Raw genomic sequence first — 19,912 nt, 5'->3', positions numbered from 1 at the left:
AAACAAACTTCCCTGTCTTATCAGAAAAGCGTTAGGAAACAGTTTAAAATAGAAAATTCATGTTTCCATACTCTAAATTCTCTGACAGCAGCTCAGAAAGTTAAGTCATGTTTACTTTCCTTCCTGGAAAAGCACCCCTTGCTCTCCCCCTAATGTCAGCACTGCCTGTGCTGGGAGCACAGCCTGGCGTTGGGCAGGGCACAAAGAGGGACCTAATGAAGTGGAAACTAATCGAGCTTTCTCTTTTTCATGGGGATGCTGTATGCAGCATGAGGTTTTTCAGGAGTACCTCCAGGTTTTTGTTTTGTTTTGAAAGTGCTGGTTGATTTATATTGGTTTTCAAGGCCCAAAACACAAAAGAGTCTTCATAAATCAAAAACACGAGGCAAAGATCCTACAAACGCTTGCAGGGAATCAGGGCTTCACTTTCAGATGGAATTTTTACAGGTATGCATACACACAAAAGTGTAAATAATGTTTTTATAGTGAACTTAGCCATTAAACAATTCAAATTCTAAGCTTTTCATATGTGCACAGTGAAGCCTGAATCCAGTGTAAGGAAGACTCAACATCCCACCACTGAACTCAACCAGGGAACTTTCCCAGAATCTGAAATTCTTGGACAAGAATGAAAAGAAACTTGAAGGCAGTCCTCAACTCCATCAAAATATGATTTACACTAGAATAATCCCAGAGCAAAGAAAGTGCTGCCTTATGCAATATGATCTTGTATTTATTCTTGCATTATAGCTACAAGGTTTTGAAGCAATTCAAAAGCTCAGGCCCAAGTTTCACTGTGAGACCCAGAGAAAGAAACTTTCTGAAAGTAGGGCTTATAATTTTCTCTTATTCCTCTGGAAAAAGAAAATTCCATTTACACAAAGTTCTGGATTTACAGATTAAAAATATAGAAAAGAATAACTGAGTGGCACCAGAAATCAGAATGGTGCCATTTCCACCTAGAATGAACAACTCTCCTCTAGATAAACAGAAATAACCTGTGCTCTTGAACCAAGAACATGGAGGCACATTAACAATTAGGGTTTATGTTCCTTACTCTTTAATCTGCAAATTAAACACAATTAGGAAACAGAAGAGAAATATAAGGAATACAACAGAGTTGACCAAGCATACAAAATCTCAGCAATTCTACTTTGCATTTAATATGTCACCGCATTATTTTCCTTCCAGAGTTTTTCCTGGACAAGGTGCTGGCGGATTTGGAAAAGGTACACAAGGCCAACCAGGGGGAATATTTTTATTAAGTGCTTCAGGAAATGAAGCGGATGGTCCCAAGTCACTAAAAAACAAAACCAAAATAAACCCAAGCAATCTTTCAAAAAATTATTCTAGTCTACAAACAGCAGCTTCAATGTTTGTGTCACCCAGAACAAAACAGTTCCATAAAACATCTTAAAAAGTAGACCTGTAAAAAAAGGGAAATAGAGGAAAGACAAAAGAAAGGCGCAGCATGAAGTAATTTCAGACAACCAGGTTTGTGAGAGCTTTAATGGCACAAAATGTTTATAAGCTACAACTTATACATGTAAACTGTATATAATGTTACAAAGTGCTAACTAATTTATGAAGAATGCATAATCACTTTGGCTCAGTTAATTCCAATATTTCAACAAATGTCAATTAAAAATTTGAATTTCTAACAATCTTCAGCTTTCACTTTTTAAAACAGTAAGTAAATATACATTTGCTGCAGTTAGGTTAGCCTGCATCTTTAATGTGCGAGTTTATGCATTTTTTCTTGATCCTATTTACAAGTCTAGGCCAGTTTTCACTGAACATAAGAAAAATGAAGCCTACATTTTTTTTTTCCAAAACTGTAAACAGGTATAAAGCTTTTTAAACAACATTTATCTTAACAAAACTTCAACTCTCAATAACTGAAACCCCTTTGTGAATGATACAACACTGTGTTCCTGTTCATGGTAAAAGTGGAAGTTGCAGATTTTCCTCCAAAGCTTAGAACAGGGTCTCAATAAATACTGCATTGTATCCCAGCCAGTGTTACAGTGACCACGGGGCATTCCTCAGCTCTGGGTTTCACAGGTTTTACTCCAAATGTCATTAGTGGTCTTGATACTCCAGCCACAAGCTTGCACTGTTATTTATCAGATATTCTGAAGAATTACCTTTTCATTTATAAAGGTGTAATTTACTGAGTTTTCCTCTTTAAGAAGTACTCCCTACTTAGTAAATATCTCTTTTTCCACTACTCCAATTTCATACAAAACAAGGTGCTGTGTTAGAAGTGAAAGTGGTCCAGCCTTTCTCCCATCTCTTCAGATTTTAGGGCTGTAAAGTGAAGTATTTGATGCTCTCTAAAACGCCCTCCACCGGGTTCCCCTGCCCATCCCCACCTCTGGGTGAAACCCAATATCCACACCCAAAACAGACCTGTACTTGTGGGCAGCTCAAGTGCCACTCAGTATTCACAACTAAAGAAAAAAAAAGCAGATTACTCAAGAGGATTTGTTGTTCACCCTGAAAGCATTCTCTGACAGCATTCAGAAGTAGAGAATGAAAATAAATACAGTTAAGCAGTGGATTCATACTTAACTTTTTCACTTCCTGGGAGCTAACTAAAGTTTTTTTTAACCCAAATCTCAGCAGGGATTTAGCTTCTATGCATCAATTGGTTCAAGCAATCACTGCTCTATCAAATAATCAACTTTATAAAGTCTGATGCAAGCAAACAATTATAGGTAGCCGTTTTCTCCAAATGGCTGACTAGATTTTCTTATTTTCTACAAGTCTGCCGACTAAAGTTTTTATTTAAATGAGATTTTTGCTAGTCTAAAAATTAGCATTGGTTCCCTAAATACTTAGTATTAAAGTCTGTAACATATTTTCATATATATATAGAGTATTCTGTCCTTCAGAGTTCATGCTACATGTTCTGAAATCCAATAAAATCTATTTAGGGACAAGACTGTCCCGATGTTTGTAACAATTTGGTACTAAAGCTTCACATTTTGAAAAGAAGTATCACTGAAGGAGGACAAGGCTTAATGTTCCCTAAGATAAAAGTTCATGAACATCAGTGAGAAATCTATCCTAACATGAGACATCACAAGTGACTTTCAGGTTCCAAGTATCCCCAAAAAGGAGATTGTACAGTAAACAACGAGAGAGAGGAATATTGAAAATTCATTTGTAGAAGACATTTCAGAGCTTTTACAACTTCTGAACCTTTATGCACCTGCAAGATTGTCCCCCTTAAGGATGAGTCAAATGCTTTTCCTGCTGAAACTGCCAGATCTTCAGAGCTGTAAGTGGGTCCACAACAAATAGAATAATTTCCTTTTACACAGAGCCTACCTACACTACAGCTGCTGGGTTTTTCCTTAATTTAGAACTACTTTGAAAAGGAAAATTTCACATTGAAAATTTTCCCTTAAGAAAACAGGTAAAGAAAAAAAAAAGCTTCTTCACATGCAAACAATGCAATTTTTCTAATATTTCCTAGGTATCAGACAGGTTTTCCTACAAGGAATAAGGAGCTGACTTCATAGAAAAGACAAGATTACAACAATTACCTAGTATTAAAATATGCTGATGGATTTAGTTATCCTACTTTAAAATTTATGCAGTCTTTGCCTCCTGCAATTCAAATGGTGTTTATTAGCCAATACAAGGGGCCGAGTAAATTCCCCCCAAAAGCTGATTTAAACTGGATCTTTATTACCAGTGATTTCTTAGTTTATTCCATAACCAGCTTCTTTTTTACAAAAGAAAAACTCTTTCCCACTTCAATCAGTAATTTCCTTCCAAAGAGATTGTTTTATCACCCCCATGCAGTCAACACTTAGACCATGCACAACTGCAACTGAAGTCAGATTGCACTAAGGAGGAAACAGCATCACTGATAAAATTAAACTTGCTGGTGGCATTTTGCATTGAGAGAAGCCCTTGCAACACAGAGACAGTTGTAAACTCCATCCAGCAACTCTGACGTGTCTTGCAGGCCAAGAGGCAGGGGAATGGGAGAGAGGGAAAGAATGTGGATAGCCAAACACCTCAACAGAGTTCCAACACAATACTGAATTCCAGAGTTAGCAAAAACCTGGATATGGAAGGAAAGGGTAAAGTCAGGGTCATGCTTAAAATGGTCTCAAGTCAAATGTACTAAATGAGACGGTAACACCTTCACAGGTCACATGGGGTCCAGGTTGCACTCCATAGGTTCAATAAGTGCTGGCTGAAGGTGTGGTCAGGCGTTTCCCAATGTAGATGCTGAAATAAAAAGTGTAAGGATATCGTATTGCACAGGAATACTCCCTGCTTTCCCACAGTCCCCACACAAACAGCTGCTCTAATCCCTCTCTCAAGTCTTGAGATCCATCCACAGACTTCTCTTCTATAAAACTACTTACAGAGAGGTTTTGCATGAGTCTGGAAGGATCAATGCTCTCAGTACTCACCCTAAGTGGGTTTTCCTCCAGTCCCAGGCTCATCTGAAAACCCCAATCCAAAAGCTTTTGTGTTTTGAGTACCTGACACAGCAACACTCCTAACTGAGGTAAAACAAATCAAGTGCTGCCTATAGGGAGGGGGATGAGATTTAAAACTCTGAGCATTGAGGATCTATGCAAACACTGACCACAAGTAAGATTTAAATCATTGCAGAAATGCACAATTTTGCTGTAGTACAAATATCTCACAGTACATCCTCACATATTCGATCCTAATTTATTTAAGAGTTTACAAGAATTTAAAGAGACACTTGAACTACATCCACAAAACCAAACACAAAGTTAAATAAAACCATGTTTTGAGTCCATGCCTTTGCCCCATCCCAGAACTTAAGATGGATAATCAGAACGTAAGGATTTAGGCAAAGTGAGAGATTATATTAGATTACAAAGGCAATGAAAACACTGCTAAGCAGAGACACAGATGATCTTGCAGGACACATCCAATTTTTTATCTCTCTTTCTCTAAGTACTCAAACCTTGACTTTCAGTAACACCACAAAGCAGCATTAAACTGGAAATTACAGAGTTGGTGCCACACAGACCACCTCAGCATCATTATTTGTACAGTGTAGTTTCATACTGGTCAGTAAAAGTTATTTTTCATCTATTCTAATTTTCCCCCTTATAACCTCAAGTATTTAAATAGAAGGCGCATAATCAAATTGCACATGTTACAATTGCAAAGGTTATTTGCAAATTCATCCATGCATATTCAATATAACTTGATTTATTCTGGAAATAAAACACAGGAAAGGCTGAAAAGTTCTAATTGTTACAAAGTTTTCCTGCTTTTGTAAAAGTACATCAAGTTTGAGTGATGGGCAAAAATCATTACTCTAGAAAAGGTCCTTTTCAGCAGGACCTGACATTCAAGCGAAGTGGAAATGCAAAAACTGAAGTGAGAATTAGGTTAATACTTACCCTAGTCCCAGAGCCAAAACATGAGATATGAACAGAGATGGAATGAAAACCTTAAGAAATTCTGCAGAGAAAATGCCACCTTTTTTCATTGCTCCACTTTTTCTCATACTTAGAGACACTGAACGTTTAGGATGTCTGAAATGGAATTCCCTGGAAGAAGAGGGGGAGGGGGGAAAAATTCAACAAGACTTTTTTGTTTCTTTTTTTGCCCACAAATGCACAGATCTCTGTAGGAACGTTTGTTTTTTTTTTTTTTTTTTAAGTACAAAATCAAAACCCGAGATCCCTTACACAGAGTAAGGAATCAAAGATAATAAGAGGAGGGATTGTGGAGAGACCACTTACACAGACAGTATAGACACAAAGGGAGCAGGAGCTGCAGAGAGAGGTAGGTCCGAGAGAGGGAATTTCAGGATGTGATTTGTTAGCAAGAGGCCTCATTTTTTGTTCCAAACACAGATACAGAAGTCTGCCAGATTTAGACAGCATCCTCTATTTTAATAAAAATGCTTTGCATTCAAGGATCTCAAGGTTTCCCCTTCCGTGGATGAACATTACATATTTTACATAGAAAGAAAAAAAGGGACAGAGAATTTAGGAGACTTGCTCAACACTCTTCCGTTCAATAAGCCAAGACTAAATCCCATGAATCCCAGCTCCAAGTACCCAGCTCTCCCACTAATTATAATTTTGTCAAGAAACCTTGCAATCAGCTTGCTGTGGCTTTGTATTACCTTCAAGTCATTCTGTTGCTATTTTGATTTTCATACTTCATTGTTTTGACCATTTTAGCCTCCCCACAGAGAAATCAACCTCTTCCTAAGATGAACTTATTTTGATTGTGAGACTGTGACGATCCTTTCCTTCATCTATTCATTAAAATATAGGAATATTCATTAAAAACATGGAGTTGAACTCACTTGGGAGGAATGTTTTCAGGCCTACTTGACCAGTCTGACACCCAGTCTGCACTTTTCTTCATAACTTCCAATTCTTTCTCTCCTTCTACTGCTTCTTCTTCGGACTGAAACACACAGGGGACAAGCCTTGTAACACTCAATTAGCTCCTCCTCATGGTGTTAAATTGAGAGTGACAACAACAGTGGTGACATGAAAAGCACCAAATGGTGGCACCTGATAAATGAGTAAGTGTTCTTGGACTGCTGATTATTTCAAAGAGATTTGATTTTGCCAGTGGAAGTCAGGAAACCACAAATTCTATTACTATATCCAGGATTTCCACATTATTGCAAGCTGTTTGTTTTTTTTAACTAACAAAACCAAATTATTATTTTAATCCTAAATGTAATAAACCAAAACTGTGCAAAAAATATTTACAAATGGGAAAAAACATTAGGTGGATGGCATTCCATTTAAAGCCCACAGAACATGACTAAAAGCATGGGAAGTCAAATAAGATTTCAAAACCAGTATTTTGACTTTTTAAAGGTGTTATGAGTCATTTAAAATTTACATTACTTGCAACTAGTAGCTTCTACTGGGTGAATCCCAGATGCAAAAGGGAAAAGCAAGTACTCACTCTAATTGTATATAAAAATTTAACTTCGAATCAATAGATGCAAATGTTACTATATAAGAAAAGAAATAAATTAGGAAGAGTAGAAAACACCACTGACTTTAACTCCTACTTAGTATTAAAACAATCTCCTGAGTGACTCTTACTAAAGTAAGATAAGCCCCTTACAACATTAAGTGGGAACCACAGGAAACCCAGAGGTAATCAAATAGCTCAGTCGCAAGTGAGATGCAGAGCTCACCAACACCTTCATTCAGACCCTTCTGGCTCTCAGGGCAGAACTGCAACAGTCCCAGGTTTTTGACAAAATTAAATGCAGGGTTTCATTATTCCAGGAATGCTTTTTATTTATACTGCTGAAGACAGCAAATTTTATGAGATTATCAAACTAAGAGTTCAGCATTAGTCTCCTCTCAGTTTGTGTTTCGGAGATTACTCACTGTCATGTGAGCATCTGCACAGCAATCACTGAACAGCCTGAAATCTTGTGCAGAAATATGAACATTTCAAACCCAGCTTTGACACCCAGTGCCAGCAGGGTTACACAGTAACATGACTGCTAGGAAAGAAGCATTTCTCAGCTGTACAGATGGAGATTCATTTTTCCCTCACTCCAACACTATTAATCTCTAAGTCAAATTTCAATTAATACAGAATATAAGTCTTTTGACATCAGAAAGAGCATGTTCTACCCTCAAGCCTAGATCAAATATCCACAACTTACAAATGTATATTTTAAAAGTTAAGGAAGAAAATACCTGAGAACTACTGTCTTTACTTGTGTGCATTTCCACATCAAAAGTTATCTGTCCATCATCTTGAGGTGACGGGCTAAAGAAAAATTGATTTCATAATGTCATTTTGTCATCTAAAGAACCATCAGTGTAGGTAAATCTCAGCTGAATCATTTCCTCATGCATTTTTGGACATTATTCAGATCCCAAATACCAGCATTAGAAAGTCTTCCCAACCCACAACCCCACCAATTTTTTAAAATTTATAATCCTACCTTTCTCGACAGAGTTCACAGTTTCTCTCTAAAGCAAAGAAAGCACTGCCCAAAAGTTCAGCTGCTACAGAAAAGATGCAACTCCCTTTGTTCTTGTAGGGAACACTACCAGTACTGTGAATTACATGTGGTTTGTATCATTAGAAGTGGAAGCATCACACAGTTACCATGAGCCAGCAGCTAGTCCAAATACTGGAGCACAATAGACTTTTCCCTGACAAAAAGCTTTGCCCATCCACAGGACAAAAAGGGCAATAAATTGCAGGCAGGGTGGCCAACACTCCTTTACCTGTCACAGTGGGAACTACCTCTTGAACTGCTCTGTCCTGACTCATGCTGTGCATCCAGGAGGATTTTTTCCATGTCTCCATTGTGGATGGAGGAGGAGGACGGGACGTGCTCCAGGCCCCCGTTCTTGCCGTTGCTGTTGTCGTTGCTGTTGCCGTTGCTGTTCATCTGCAGCTCCACCCAGGAACCTGTAGGATAGCCACACGTCACCCCATGGACACCCCAGCACTGAACACACCTTCAGTTTATCAACTGCACCCAGAGGGAAACACCAGCATGCTGGGTTCAGATAGCACACACTGACCTGAGCAAGCTCATAAACATGGGACAGAGACAACAGCAACAGGGTTCTTCTTCTTTCATCAACACAAACATCCCTAAAAGCTGGTTGTTGCTCCCTAACTCTGGTGCTGGTCAATAAGATGTCTCCTTTCTCCCCAACTATTAATACTTTAATCAGCCACATCTCTCTGCAGTTTGGAGCTTCAATTAACTACGGATCATTCCATTACACCTCACCCTTTCTTTTTCTACATTCCTTTCTCAATCAGAATTTTCATCCCTATGCCTCTACTACAAAACTACCCCCTGTGCAGCTTTATATTCTCCTTTTCTTTACTTCCAAAGGCCTTGGATCAATCCCCAATTTTTCTACACATCAGGCAGGCTGCCATTCTCAGGTCCCATTCAGCTTGCTTTGCTTTGGCACAAGCATCATCCATAAAGCTCCGATTTACTGGTTTTCCCCCATTTTTTTTTTTTTTGTAGTTTTACCTATGGGACATCTACATGTGCACTAAAATTCAACAAAGAGCAAGAGTGTACCATGGATGACAAGAGCAGCTGCTAAGAAGTTCACACACTTCTTTGTGTGATAAAGAGAAGATTTTTATTTTAAAATGTATTTCACTTATACTTTATTATTATGTATTATATGCAGATTAACTAAATATGAGAGTGTAGGTTCCGATATAATCTTTAACAACATGTTTTAATTGGAAACAAACAGGTTTTAGAGATACATGTCACCACAACTCCTGTGTAATTTAGTTTAGTCCACCTGAAGGTAGGAGCTTTCAGGGTTCTTTTTGTAACAAATTTGGTATTTGGTTAACTATTTTTTACTGTTTGGACATCTTCCCCCAGGAGGTAAAAATATCCAAGTAAGAAAAGCAAGCCTGAATCTACAAATACAACATTTTGAGCATTATTTATACAAGTCCTACATTTTAACACTGATTTTTGATTTCTGAAATGCACCTGGAAGTGCCTGCATTTATTTTTTGTAGCATGGTTTTGTCTCTGGGAACTCCATCAGTGACACAGGAAGGGATGTTTAATAATGAGCCTGTTTTCAACTTGGTGAAGAATTCTCATTTAGTACCAATTATTCAGGAAGCCATTACAGTGATGTCCATGGAAGCACCATGCTCTGGTGGTTCCCAGCCTAATTTCTCCAGGCTGGATTCACAAACAGGGGATTTTGGGAGCACACAGGCACCATCTCAGCACTGCACATTAGGCTTTTCAGATAATCATCAGGTGTTAACTGGGAAGAGGCAGGTTTGCTCAGTCAGCATCAGACAGAGGATGTGTTATTCCAGATTGGTGATGATTGCTGGTGTCTGAATTCCTAAATAAAACAGCCAAACTCTAAGAGCTTCATCAGGAAGGTTGTTCTGCCTTGCAGCAGCAAGAGGCTACACCTGCAAAAAGCAGGTGGCAAATGCAGTTAGCAAGTGGTCAAAAGTTAGTTAGGAAAAAAAGCCTTATATTCCCCAACAACCACTTTTGGCTATTGGAAAAATCAGGATCTGCAAAGCAATCTATGATCAAAAAAATCAGCAGAGGGCAAAAGCGTGAGGGGATGTGTTCCTCTGACACTAGAACACCCAGAGGATGGTGATCAGATCTCCTTACTCTGACACACAGCTCCAAACCCACTGCCACAAATAAAGTTTTTACTGATCTACCTCGGGCTGACAAATTCTGTATTTATCTAAAACACACCGTGGCCGTAGTAAGAAGAGATCCCAAATTCTACTGTGAGTAAAGAGTCCGTGGGAGCTGAGCAGGAGTTGACATGAGGAGCAGCACGTTCCCAACTGACCTCACCAGGAATGACTCAAAATACATTCAAAGAAGCATAATCTGCCATCAAGCTCCAGCACGCTACCCACTCCCACTGGCACTCACAACCACTTTGGGAGAGGGAGCAGGGAACATGGCTGGGTTCAAAGATTGATTAGAGGGACATAAATCTCTGTTTATTTACAGAAATGGACAGAAATGTATTGGAGAATAAACTGCCCAAATAACAGAGAATGGAGTTTGCCCCAAGCTTTTTTGTACATGAATCACCTGCCTGAGAACTTTTAATTTCACCATGTTTCTACTTGACACTATAATAGGAAATGTGGCAGAATGGAGTGGTAGAATTAAGAGCAATAGAATTAAGAAATGTGGCAGCATCTCCTCCCTTCACAAATCACATAACACACACTCTTAGGAGAAAAAAAAAACACAAACTGTTCACAAGAATGTTATTTTTCTCCAAAATTGTTTGAATGTTGGCTTTGCTCTATGGCTATTTATTTCACTATAAATTTATATACACTGACTTTAATTCTATGTTTTTCCATAACTTGGTGGACTGTTTAAAAAGCAGGAATGAAACATGTTGGGGAAGACTGGTCTTATTTTTTATTCCCTCTGATTACAGCTTGGTGCATGAAGTGGAGATATCAAAGGCAATATATAAATTAAATACCTGTATATATTTTATAGATATAAAAATACTCCAAGCTACTACCAACTCAGGAGCTTACAAGTAGTCTGAGACATGATCAACCTGAATAAATGAATAAATATCACTTTTACAATGAAGTACAATTTTAACCAAAAAGAAAAGAAAAAAAAAGAAAAAGAAAAAAAAAAAAAAAAAAAAGGAAAGGAAAAGCCAACCAGACTCCCACAATGGTAATTATTAAGCAGATTTTCCATGACAGAGCTAGATGGGCTCTTGCCTAAGGTGGGATTTCTTTTTGTCAATATGTAACAAAGCTTTATAATAATTAAAATATAGGAAGCATCTAGAATTCCCAAAGCAAGCAACTTGGATTTTTTATCTCTATGAACCCAACAAAGCACAGGTTACCAGTTTTATTCCCAGCTCTTCTGCCCTCCAAGTGCAAAAGGCCCTAAACATGCACAAATGACACGCAGAACAACATGAATAGGTGTCTCAGCTCATTAGCCTGAAAAGTTCATTTAAAAGCTGAGAGAATGGCAGAAATACACCTCTCCCACCAAAGCATTGTGCAGGGGATGAACATCTGAAAGCAGCACTAAGCCTGCGTGGAACTGATTGGGTGCATTTGTTTTGTTGCTAGAGCACAGAGTGTCAAACATTTCCTCTCCTACCTCGTACTCAGCCCCTCCAGCAATCACTGAGCTGGGTGAGCCTCTACCTGCTGCCCCAGCAGCAAGATCTCTGTGGGCAGATCCATCCCTGCTTACAGAGCTCTTGTTGCTCCTATAATCCAGCAGATTAATGAGTCCCACAAAATTACCACATCACCAAAACTTAAAAATAAAATATACAGGCATCAAATATGGCCATTTCTGAAGTAAGCATGGAGTCAGGCACCCGGCACGTCACAACTTTGACAGCCTAACAGTTATTTAAGTATAACAGGCCTGAATAATTTGCCAAGATTATTGACTCAGGTTTAAGGTGTCACGGTTATCACACGATGCAGTGTTAGCACAACACAACAGCAGCGTTCTGAAATGGGCACAGTTTATTCTTTCTTTCATACAATTTCCATTGAGTTATGGAAAACCAACCAACGAGTTTATTTTGTGGTCAGCTAAACTGCATCGTAAACCACGGAGGTTACAGTTAATCATTAATGCAATTCACCTTTTCTATCCTTAAAATGTAGAGATGAAAAGACACACCGAAGGAGCTGTTTATAACGAAGGGAAAGCAACTGCCAAGTAAGTACCAGAGCCTACATGATCTGCCTTACTAGTGTTATCCCAGGACCAAAATGCAGCTGATGCAGCTGACAGAGATGCCGGATATAGAGGGAAATAGCTCACGTCAGTGCTATTGACTCAGCCACTGAATAAACTCATTCCCACAGCCACGCTCCTCCCCCTACCCCGCTGTATTCCCATCGTCGCTGTTCGGGTAAACTCCGTGTAACCACGCAACGAGCTCGAGCCGTTCCTCGGGGGACCCGATCGCCCTCAGCCCCCTGCGAGAGGAGGCGGGTCGGGGCCCGCCAGGCGCAGCACTCTCACAACCCGGAGCCCGTTTTATCCACGCCGGTAGTGCCGCGCGGCCCCTCGGCTCTCCCAGCCGCTCCCGCTGCCCGGGGCTGCGGGGTTCCCCGGTGCCAGCCGGCCCCTCACGAACCCCACCGCTGCTCCTCTGCCCCCTGCGGCCGCCGCCGGGCCATTTACACCCACTCCGCCCCGGCCATTGGCTCCCGGCGGCTCGCGCGGCGCGTCGTACGCCAATGGCGGCCCGGAGCGGCGCGAGCGGGTCGCGGCCCTCACGTCCCCTTCAGGGCTCCCCGCGCCCCTGCGGCCGCACTCACTGTTGAGGCCGGGCTCGCCGTGCGTCCCGTCCGCCGGCGGGTTGTTGTTGTTGTGCTGCGGCTGCTCCTGAGGGCTGGACATGGCGGCGGCGGCGCGGCTGAGGCGACTGAGGAGCCGCTGGGGCAAAAACAACAAACCCGGACTCCGTTCCGGGCCCGGCCGCCCCGCCCCGCCGGGCTGCGCAGGCGCGGCACCCGCCGCTCCCGCCCTCCGCGTCCATGGCGCGACCCGCGCCCGCGCACGTCCCGCGCGTGCGCAGGGCGGGCGCTGAGGGAGCGGGAGCGGCGTGACGGGGAGCGGGACGCGGGGAAAGGGAGTGACCTGAGCACGGTCTGTCAGGCTGGGAGAGCCCTCCCCGGCCACCGAGTCCGACCGGTGACCGATCCCCACCCTGTCCCCAGCCCAGAGTTCTGAGTGCCATGTCCAGGCCTACCTTGAACACCTCCAGGGATGGGCACTCCAAACATCCCCGGGCAGTGCCAAGGCCTAAGCACCCTTTCCATGGGGAAATTCCTGCTGCTGCCCACCCTGAGCCTGCCCTGGCCCAGCCTGAGGCCGTTCCCTCTCCTCCTGTCCCTGTTCCCTGGGAGCAGAGCCCGACTCCACGGCTGTCCCCTCCTGGCAGGAGTTGTGCAGAGCCACAAGGTCCGCCCCCGTCTCCCACCCTCTGCCTGCTTTTCATCTTGTTCTCTTCATTCTGTTTTGACAACACTTCAAGGTTTATTTGGAGGCCTAGACTCTTCTGGTGTAATTTTGTGACTTCAGTCTCATCTCTCTCACACATATATCTATAAGTATTTTGCTTACCAAAAGTTGTAAAGGAACCTTTTACACCATAAAGTCCTCCCATCAAAAGCCACAAGAGTATAAATCATGTTTTTTTCATTACTGTACTCAATGAAGGAGTTCAGTAACAGCAACACCATCAGAGTGAAGCCATGCAGACACAACTCCAGTAGTGTTCTTTCTTTGCTCCCCATTACAAATGTGAAGAAATCACTTTATTTCTGTCAGAACTATTTTAAGCTAGAGAAAAAGCTTGTATGCACAAGTGTCACAATCATCTTGTACTACAATACCTGTTACAAGTATTTTTTGTCTTCTATTCATCTACACTAATTTGGAGGCTTGAAATCTTTTGTAAGACCAACACTTCTCAATTTGACTGCAGGCCTTGCATGACTGTACCAAATATCTGACCCCATGGAAAATCTGGACATCTCTGGGATAGCACTGGAAGATAATTAGCTGTGTTAGCAGTTAAAAGAAAGCGGCAATTGCATTAACTTGATAAAACATCTGCTTACGGGTGGAGGGGCTGCAGAACCATTTGAGATTGAAATCAGAACAATGAGCTAGTTGTGATTTTGAATAAAAAAACTGCCCAGGTAACCCAGTCCTACTTTGCAACCCTCAAATCACAGGCTAACATGAGCATTTGTCACCACCCTCATTCAGGAAGCATTTGCCACAACACTTGTGGCATTAATATTTATCAGTCAAGTGGGACTATTAAAATTTCTGAGTCAGAAATAAATTGATCAAGATTATAGAGTGAGTCAATGCAGAGCCAGAAATAGCATTCACAAGGCCTGACTTTCAGCCCTGTGCTCGAACCACTACACAGGTTTCTTGAGGCACTTGAATGATGTAATTAATGTTTGTAATTTGAATACTTGGATGGAAAATGCTGTGACAATGGCAGCGTTGGATGGACACAAAACCACATATTAATAGAAGAGAAACAATGGCCACAGATTCCTGGGAAAAGCTTTTTGTACTGGAGTGCAATACAAAGTTTTTTCTTCCAGGAAAAAAAAAAAAAAAAAGCCTTTAAGTCAATTAAAATCAAACAATTAACAAGACCTGTGCCAAGATAATCCCACTGTTTTATCTCATGGTTCCAAGGTGTTCTAATTGTTTGAAACAAGTAAAGAAGGAAAGCTCTGTCTGCCTCTAGATCCCTGGAGGTGTTCAAGGCCACATTGGACAGGGCTTGGAGCAAACTGGGACAGTGAATGGTGTCCTTGCCCCTGGCAGGGGGTGGCACTGGATGGGATTTAAGGTCCTTTCCAACTCAAAACATTGCATGATACTCAAGTCTAAAACATGCCATGATTACTTTTATTTTCTTTGTGTAGTATTTCTGTTCCCCAAAGCTGAAAAAGCGCCCTTTCCTGAGCTGGACACACCCAGCATCCTCCCAGCACAAGGGCTCTTCGCCCTGCACACCTGGGTTGAACTCTTTGCACTGCGATAATCCACCCTGGAAACGCTTTTATAGTGTTTCATATTTAGCAACAACTGATCACTGTTGATTCCGGAGGCGACTTTGAGGGACAGTGACCACACCTCGCCGTGACCACTCGCGGTCCCGAAGCCTCCACCTCCGCAGTAACGTTTGCCTCCTAGTGGAGAGCCTCGGCTCAGAAAAGCATTATTTAAACCAGCCAGGGCTGTTTTCCTGTTTGCAAAGGTTGAGACTGTTAAAATTGGAGGGTAAAATTCACTGTGTAGATAAATTGAATTCACAGTTTTTATTCTCTCAGCTGTAAAACAAACACTGGTTTTATTCCACTGCTTATCTTTACGAGCCCAAACCAAGTTAAATAAGATGTTTGCTGCAGGCAAACAGCTCCAGACACCCACAATCATTACACAACAGCCTCACTCCCAACACACCTCGATCCAAGACACAAGTCCTTCCCTTTGCAACAGCCAATTCCATGGGAAAGGGCAAAAGGAGGTGCCTTTTATTCAATAAAAGGAGTGTTTGATCGGAGCCAGTATGTTTTACACCTCTACAGCCCCGAGGTGAAGAGCAGAAGAGCAGTACACAGGAAATTGCTTCCCAGCTCTGCTGTGCCTAAGAGGATGACAATAAAAATTTATATTAAAATATTGGTATTCCATCATCCATAGCCCCTCTCCAGGAGGGGAAATCCCACACGTTTCTGCTTGTTAGCACTACCTGAGCTTTTTCAAATCAGACTGATAATAAAAGGATCTGCAGTTAAGCAATAAATGATCCTGTCCTCCCTGAACAGAGCAGTAGGGAGCAGGTGCCGCTGCATATCCAGCGTGTTTCCCACACAGCAGCCACGTCCTAGCAGGGAAGTGACAAAGGACTTGAGGCACGGGGCTCTCCTGCACCTCGGCATTGTGTCAGCTGGATAAACACCTCACTCTGAACAGTAACTGGTGGCACGAGTGACACTGCGGTTGTCACATTGTAGATACAAACCACCTAAGAGGTGGTTGATGGCATTTCAATCCCATCAGTGGTTTCAGGACAAGAGTGCAGGTAGGAGAATGCCTTCCCTGTGTTTAGTCTGGCATTCAGGGACTGGGAATTGCAGATTTGCACTGGTTTTACTGGGCACTGAGAATGCTGCGTGACTAGAGCAGCTGAAGGCAGTGACCAGCACCATCCTGCCTGGGACAGGAATGGGGACACAGATCCCCAGGCACAGGGAACAGAACACTCATTCAAAAATACCTGCAAATGCAGAAAAGGGGAGGGGCAGGAAAGAGCATAAAAAGCATCCTGACAAAGTGTATTCTCTGTGTACTTTTATTAATAAAATATATGATTTACAGCATGTATCAGTGGACAGTGTGCTTAGAGAATTCTCTAATGGATAGTGTGACAGCACAGGCAGGAGCTGGGTTTGGTGAGGACAAGTTAAACCTCAGATGACATCTCAAGGATCACCATTACCAGCAAACCCAAACCCTTTCCCAAGGTGAGCTTTAACCCATCCCAGCAGGTCCAGCTGTGGTCCAAGAGGAAGCTGTACTGCAGTATTGCTCTAGGTGACTGCACCCGGTCACTCTGTGCCATCTTCACATGCTAGCTCTGTGTGGGGCTGTGCTAAGCACCTTCAGGGCATCTCTGGGGCTCTGGATGGCACAGGAGCAGCAGCCTCAATACTATGGCCCTCATCTTCCAATCCAGCATCGATAAACCTACACCTTCACAAAACATGATTTTGCCAGCTCCACAGCAAAAGCATCTCATCACCTCAGTGCCCTCATGGTAAGATAAAGAATAAGCCTCAGCCCTGGAAATAGCTTCACATGTGATAAACGTTACTCAATGAGTTGTTTCTTGAACTGTTGGAAAGTCTGGTTGCTGGAGTAAAATTAGTCACATGCTACTAAGTAGGAGTAGGGCCCACTCGTTTATTCACCCACTGGAAAACAGCTGCTGTCCCTGTGGCAGTTCATTTGTTTTACAAGGCTAACAGGTGGAAAAAAAAAAGGTAAAATCCTTACAAAGGCTCATGGTCACGCATGCATGGTACAAGACAAATACTGTATTTAAGAGAACTGGATTAATAAATATTAGAATTTTTACATTTTCACACCACTGCAGAAGGACTTAAACTGAAGAGTGATTGCAATAGTAGTCTTGTTAATAACCTCTAACCCAGCCAAAATTTTACAGCAGAAACAGTATCTCAGTTGATCAAATCATAATGTCATTTTAATAACTACCTCTAAGCCACAGAAATAATTAAATACAGGTAACTCAAAAACAAAAATTCTCCCAGTCAAGGTAAATTCACCATGAATTCAAACTTCATTGAACATTTCCATGAAGGAGGAGCAAAACCTAAATGCACATTTAGCAAAAACACTGGAAGTAAAAATTCATGAGCCTTATAAAGCATCAATATCTAGTTCATCTTTGGGTAAGCCTTATGTGCTGAGAAGTTGAAATCTCTTGCATCACTATGAACACGTATTTCATGCAGCTTCTGTACTCCACAGGTTTGGTTCCTTGCACCAGTGAACATTTCTATAGGTGCAGGAACTTTGCAAAGCCAAAAGCCAGAAGAAAACATTTGCATGGTTAAAACTACATTTCCAGTTAGCAATAAATACAGAAAATAGAGCGGAATGCAGTGCAGTCATTAGCTATGGAACCATGGTGCTGGCTGGTACTACAGAACACCACACAGGAGCTCGGACAACTTCTCACAAAGCCACAGGGGACTTGGTGCTCTAAACAAGGCATTAAAGGTATTTTATCCTAAAACAAGGCATTGAAGAATCCAGGACGAAACTAAACATTAAGACATCAGTCTCAAAAAATGGAATTTAAAACCTGAAGACTCTATTCCCTTTCTGATTAAAGCAACAGGTTAAAAAGAGGAGCATTCAAGGACACAAGAAGTGACTGCTCAGATCAAAACCTGACAGCAGTTGTGGTGCCAAGATGGAAGAGGTCATACACTGGCTGGTGCCCAGGTTACTCAGGAGGAATACAGGTATCTGTGAAATCCCTCCCTCTCTTCATTCCCATGAAAAATAATTAATACTGGTTAAAATAATTACAAAAAAAATAATTTTATTTTCATGCATCTAAGGTAAAACACAGAGTATTTGTATAAAGAGGTAGATTAAAAAAAAAAAAGAAAACAGATTCTCCATTCTTTGTCACTTTTATTCAGTAGTTTGTTTTTTTCCTTATTTTCTCTTTTTTGGTGCCAGACATGGCAAGGAGTGATTACAGTCAACTGTTTATTAAAACATTTGTTGCAACACAGACCCCCTTTACCACTGACCCCAAACGGACCCATTTTATGTGCTTTATTTTATTTTTTTTTCCATACACCACCACCGAGGCGAGGTGGAGGGGGGATGAAGGGAGAAGGGGGAGTCCAGGAGGCCAGAAGGAGGAGGAATGCTACAAGCCACAGCAAGAATGAGCTGTATTTAATAAAAAAAGGGGGCCACGAATGATACAGTAATGAGGTTACACAATTAAATCCCATAGCATGATTGAAGGCTTTCCCTGTGTCTGACGTCATCACAATGGAAGGCATAAAAAGTGGAGTAAACCGATGTTGAGACAGTCCAGTCTAGTCCATTAGGCAAGATGGTGCAAGTAGTCATTTAAATTAAAAAGTGCCCTATCCTCACCTAAATGGCTAGCAGATACGGAGACAACAGAGCCACAGAGCCTTCTCCATGGAGCTATAAAAGTGTGTTGTCATATGGCACATTTTTAAACACTGGAAAGGGGTGCCATAATGGACCTCTCACTTGCTTTTGTTACAGGTACAAATGCTAGATTCAACTATTTCAACTATGCAGGAAGTGACTCTTCAGTTAGGAATGCCAACCCTAATTCATCTTGTCTTGAAATATATACAAGTTATTTGTGGTAGCTACAGCAATGATATTCTCCTTGGGGTGCCAGGCTGTGTGCAGGATCTTCTTGTTGAAGTCTAAGCTGTCGACACTGATCTCGTCCTTCTTTCTCTTGCCGCTGGCGCACACCTTCCGTGGCTTCAGCACTGTGCGGGGTTTGTTGTTCTCCCGGGACGCCTCCAAAGTGATGTCTCGCTTCGTGTTTCTGTCAAACATCCTGAAGAAGTTGTTGTAAGACCCTGTCATGACAATGCTGCACAGAGGGGGAAGGAAGAAAGATGTAATTTAGGAATTCCTTCTCCTTTTAGCAAGCCAAGTCTCAACTGAGATCATGCAAGTGGAAGGGAGGTGGCCTCACCCACACCTGCTACAGTTAAAGGGAAGCAGGTACTGCAATGTTTTATAAATTTAAAACCTCCCAAAATACCCTTTTTCCTTCCCTGGGCCCTTTGAGGTATTTTGTTATCAAAGCACCTCGAATGTCATTATTTAATTTGATTTTCGCACACACACACACAGGAGAGATCCAACAAACCCTAAACACATCAGATTTTTAGTGACAGACAAGTTGTGCAAATTTATGTTCTAAGCAGCACATCTGGTTTGTGAAAATCCCTTATAGTTCCTGATTCTGCATCAGTTGTTCAGTAAGAAAAATACACTTACAAGTTTACTTGTCCTTCCTTTGCCTCAAAAAATATTTGAGCAGACAGATGCCAGATCAAAAAAACCAAAACAACATAAAAAAACCAACCAATCAACCAAAACAACAAAAAAAACCCCACCAAAAAAACCAGACAGGGAACCAATGAACTGCTTTAAATGCTGCAAATAAGCAGTTAATGACATGATTAGCACAGAAGCAAGAGCTGTCCTAAGTGGTCACTACCA

At 41.6% G+C, this 19,912-nt stretch overlaps 2 protein-coding genes across 3 annotated transcripts in view; both read right to left on the bottom strand.

The window, feature by feature from the left end:
* Positions 1–1,244: 1,244 nt before the first annotated feature.
* BNIP3L (BCL2 interacting protein 3 like) lies at positions 1,245–13,034 on the bottom strand. The gene is made up of 6 exons (XM_053966533.1): positions 12,859–13,034; positions 8,250–8,436; positions 7,710–7,782; positions 6,335–6,438; positions 5,415–5,564; positions 1,245–4,251 (listed from the first exon to the last, which is right to left on the bottom strand). The coding sequence occupies exons 1-6, from the start codon at positions 12,938–12,940 to the stop codon at positions 4,203–4,205; spliced, it is 645 nt and encodes a 214-aa protein (XP_053822508.1). The 5' UTR covers positions 12,941–13,034; the 3' UTR covers positions 1,245–4,202.
* Positions 13,035–16,417: 3,383 nt separating this feature from the next.
* PPP2R2A (protein phosphatase 2 regulatory subunit Balpha) overlaps positions 16,418–19,912 on the bottom strand; it is a 37,829-nt gene continuing 34,334 nt past the window's right edge. For both annotated transcript variants that reach the window (XM_053966565.1, XM_053966564.1), the window contains exon 10: positions 16,418–19,274. In XM_053966565.1, the coding sequence (XP_053822540.1) occupies positions 18,995–19,274 (280 nt within the window). In that variant the 3' untranslated portion in view covers positions 16,418–18,994. The remainder of the gene's footprint in view (positions 19,275–19,912) is intronic.

The sequence above is a fragment of the Vidua chalybeata genome, chromosome 28 (assembly GCF_026979565.1).
Source record: "Vidua chalybeata isolate OUT-0048 chromosome 28, bVidCha1 merged haplotype, whole genome shotgun sequence".
Classification (NCBI taxonomy): domain Eukaryota; kingdom Metazoa; phylum Chordata; class Aves; order Passeriformes; family Viduidae; genus Vidua; species Vidua chalybeata.
The sequence above is the reverse complement of the archived record's forward strand: the minus strand, read 5'-3'. Positions and strand labels throughout refer to the sequence as shown.

What these genes read in the sequence shown, in the direction of transcription:
- BNIP3L (XM_053966533.1), bottom strand. Translation starts at nt 12,940, where the DNA reads ATGTCCAGCCCTCAGGAGCAGCCGCAGCACAACAACAACAACCCGCCG. An exon ending in CCTGAAAACATTCCTCCCAA is followed by an intron (nt 5,565 to 6,334) that starts GTGAGTTCAACT and finishes CTCTTCTTCCAG; the next exon opens with GGAATTCCATTTCAGACATC. An exon ending in GTTTTGGCTCTGGGACTAGG is followed by an intron (nt 4,252 to 5,414) that starts GTAAGTATTAAC and finishes TTTTTATTTCAG; the next exon opens with CATCTACATTGGGAAACGCC.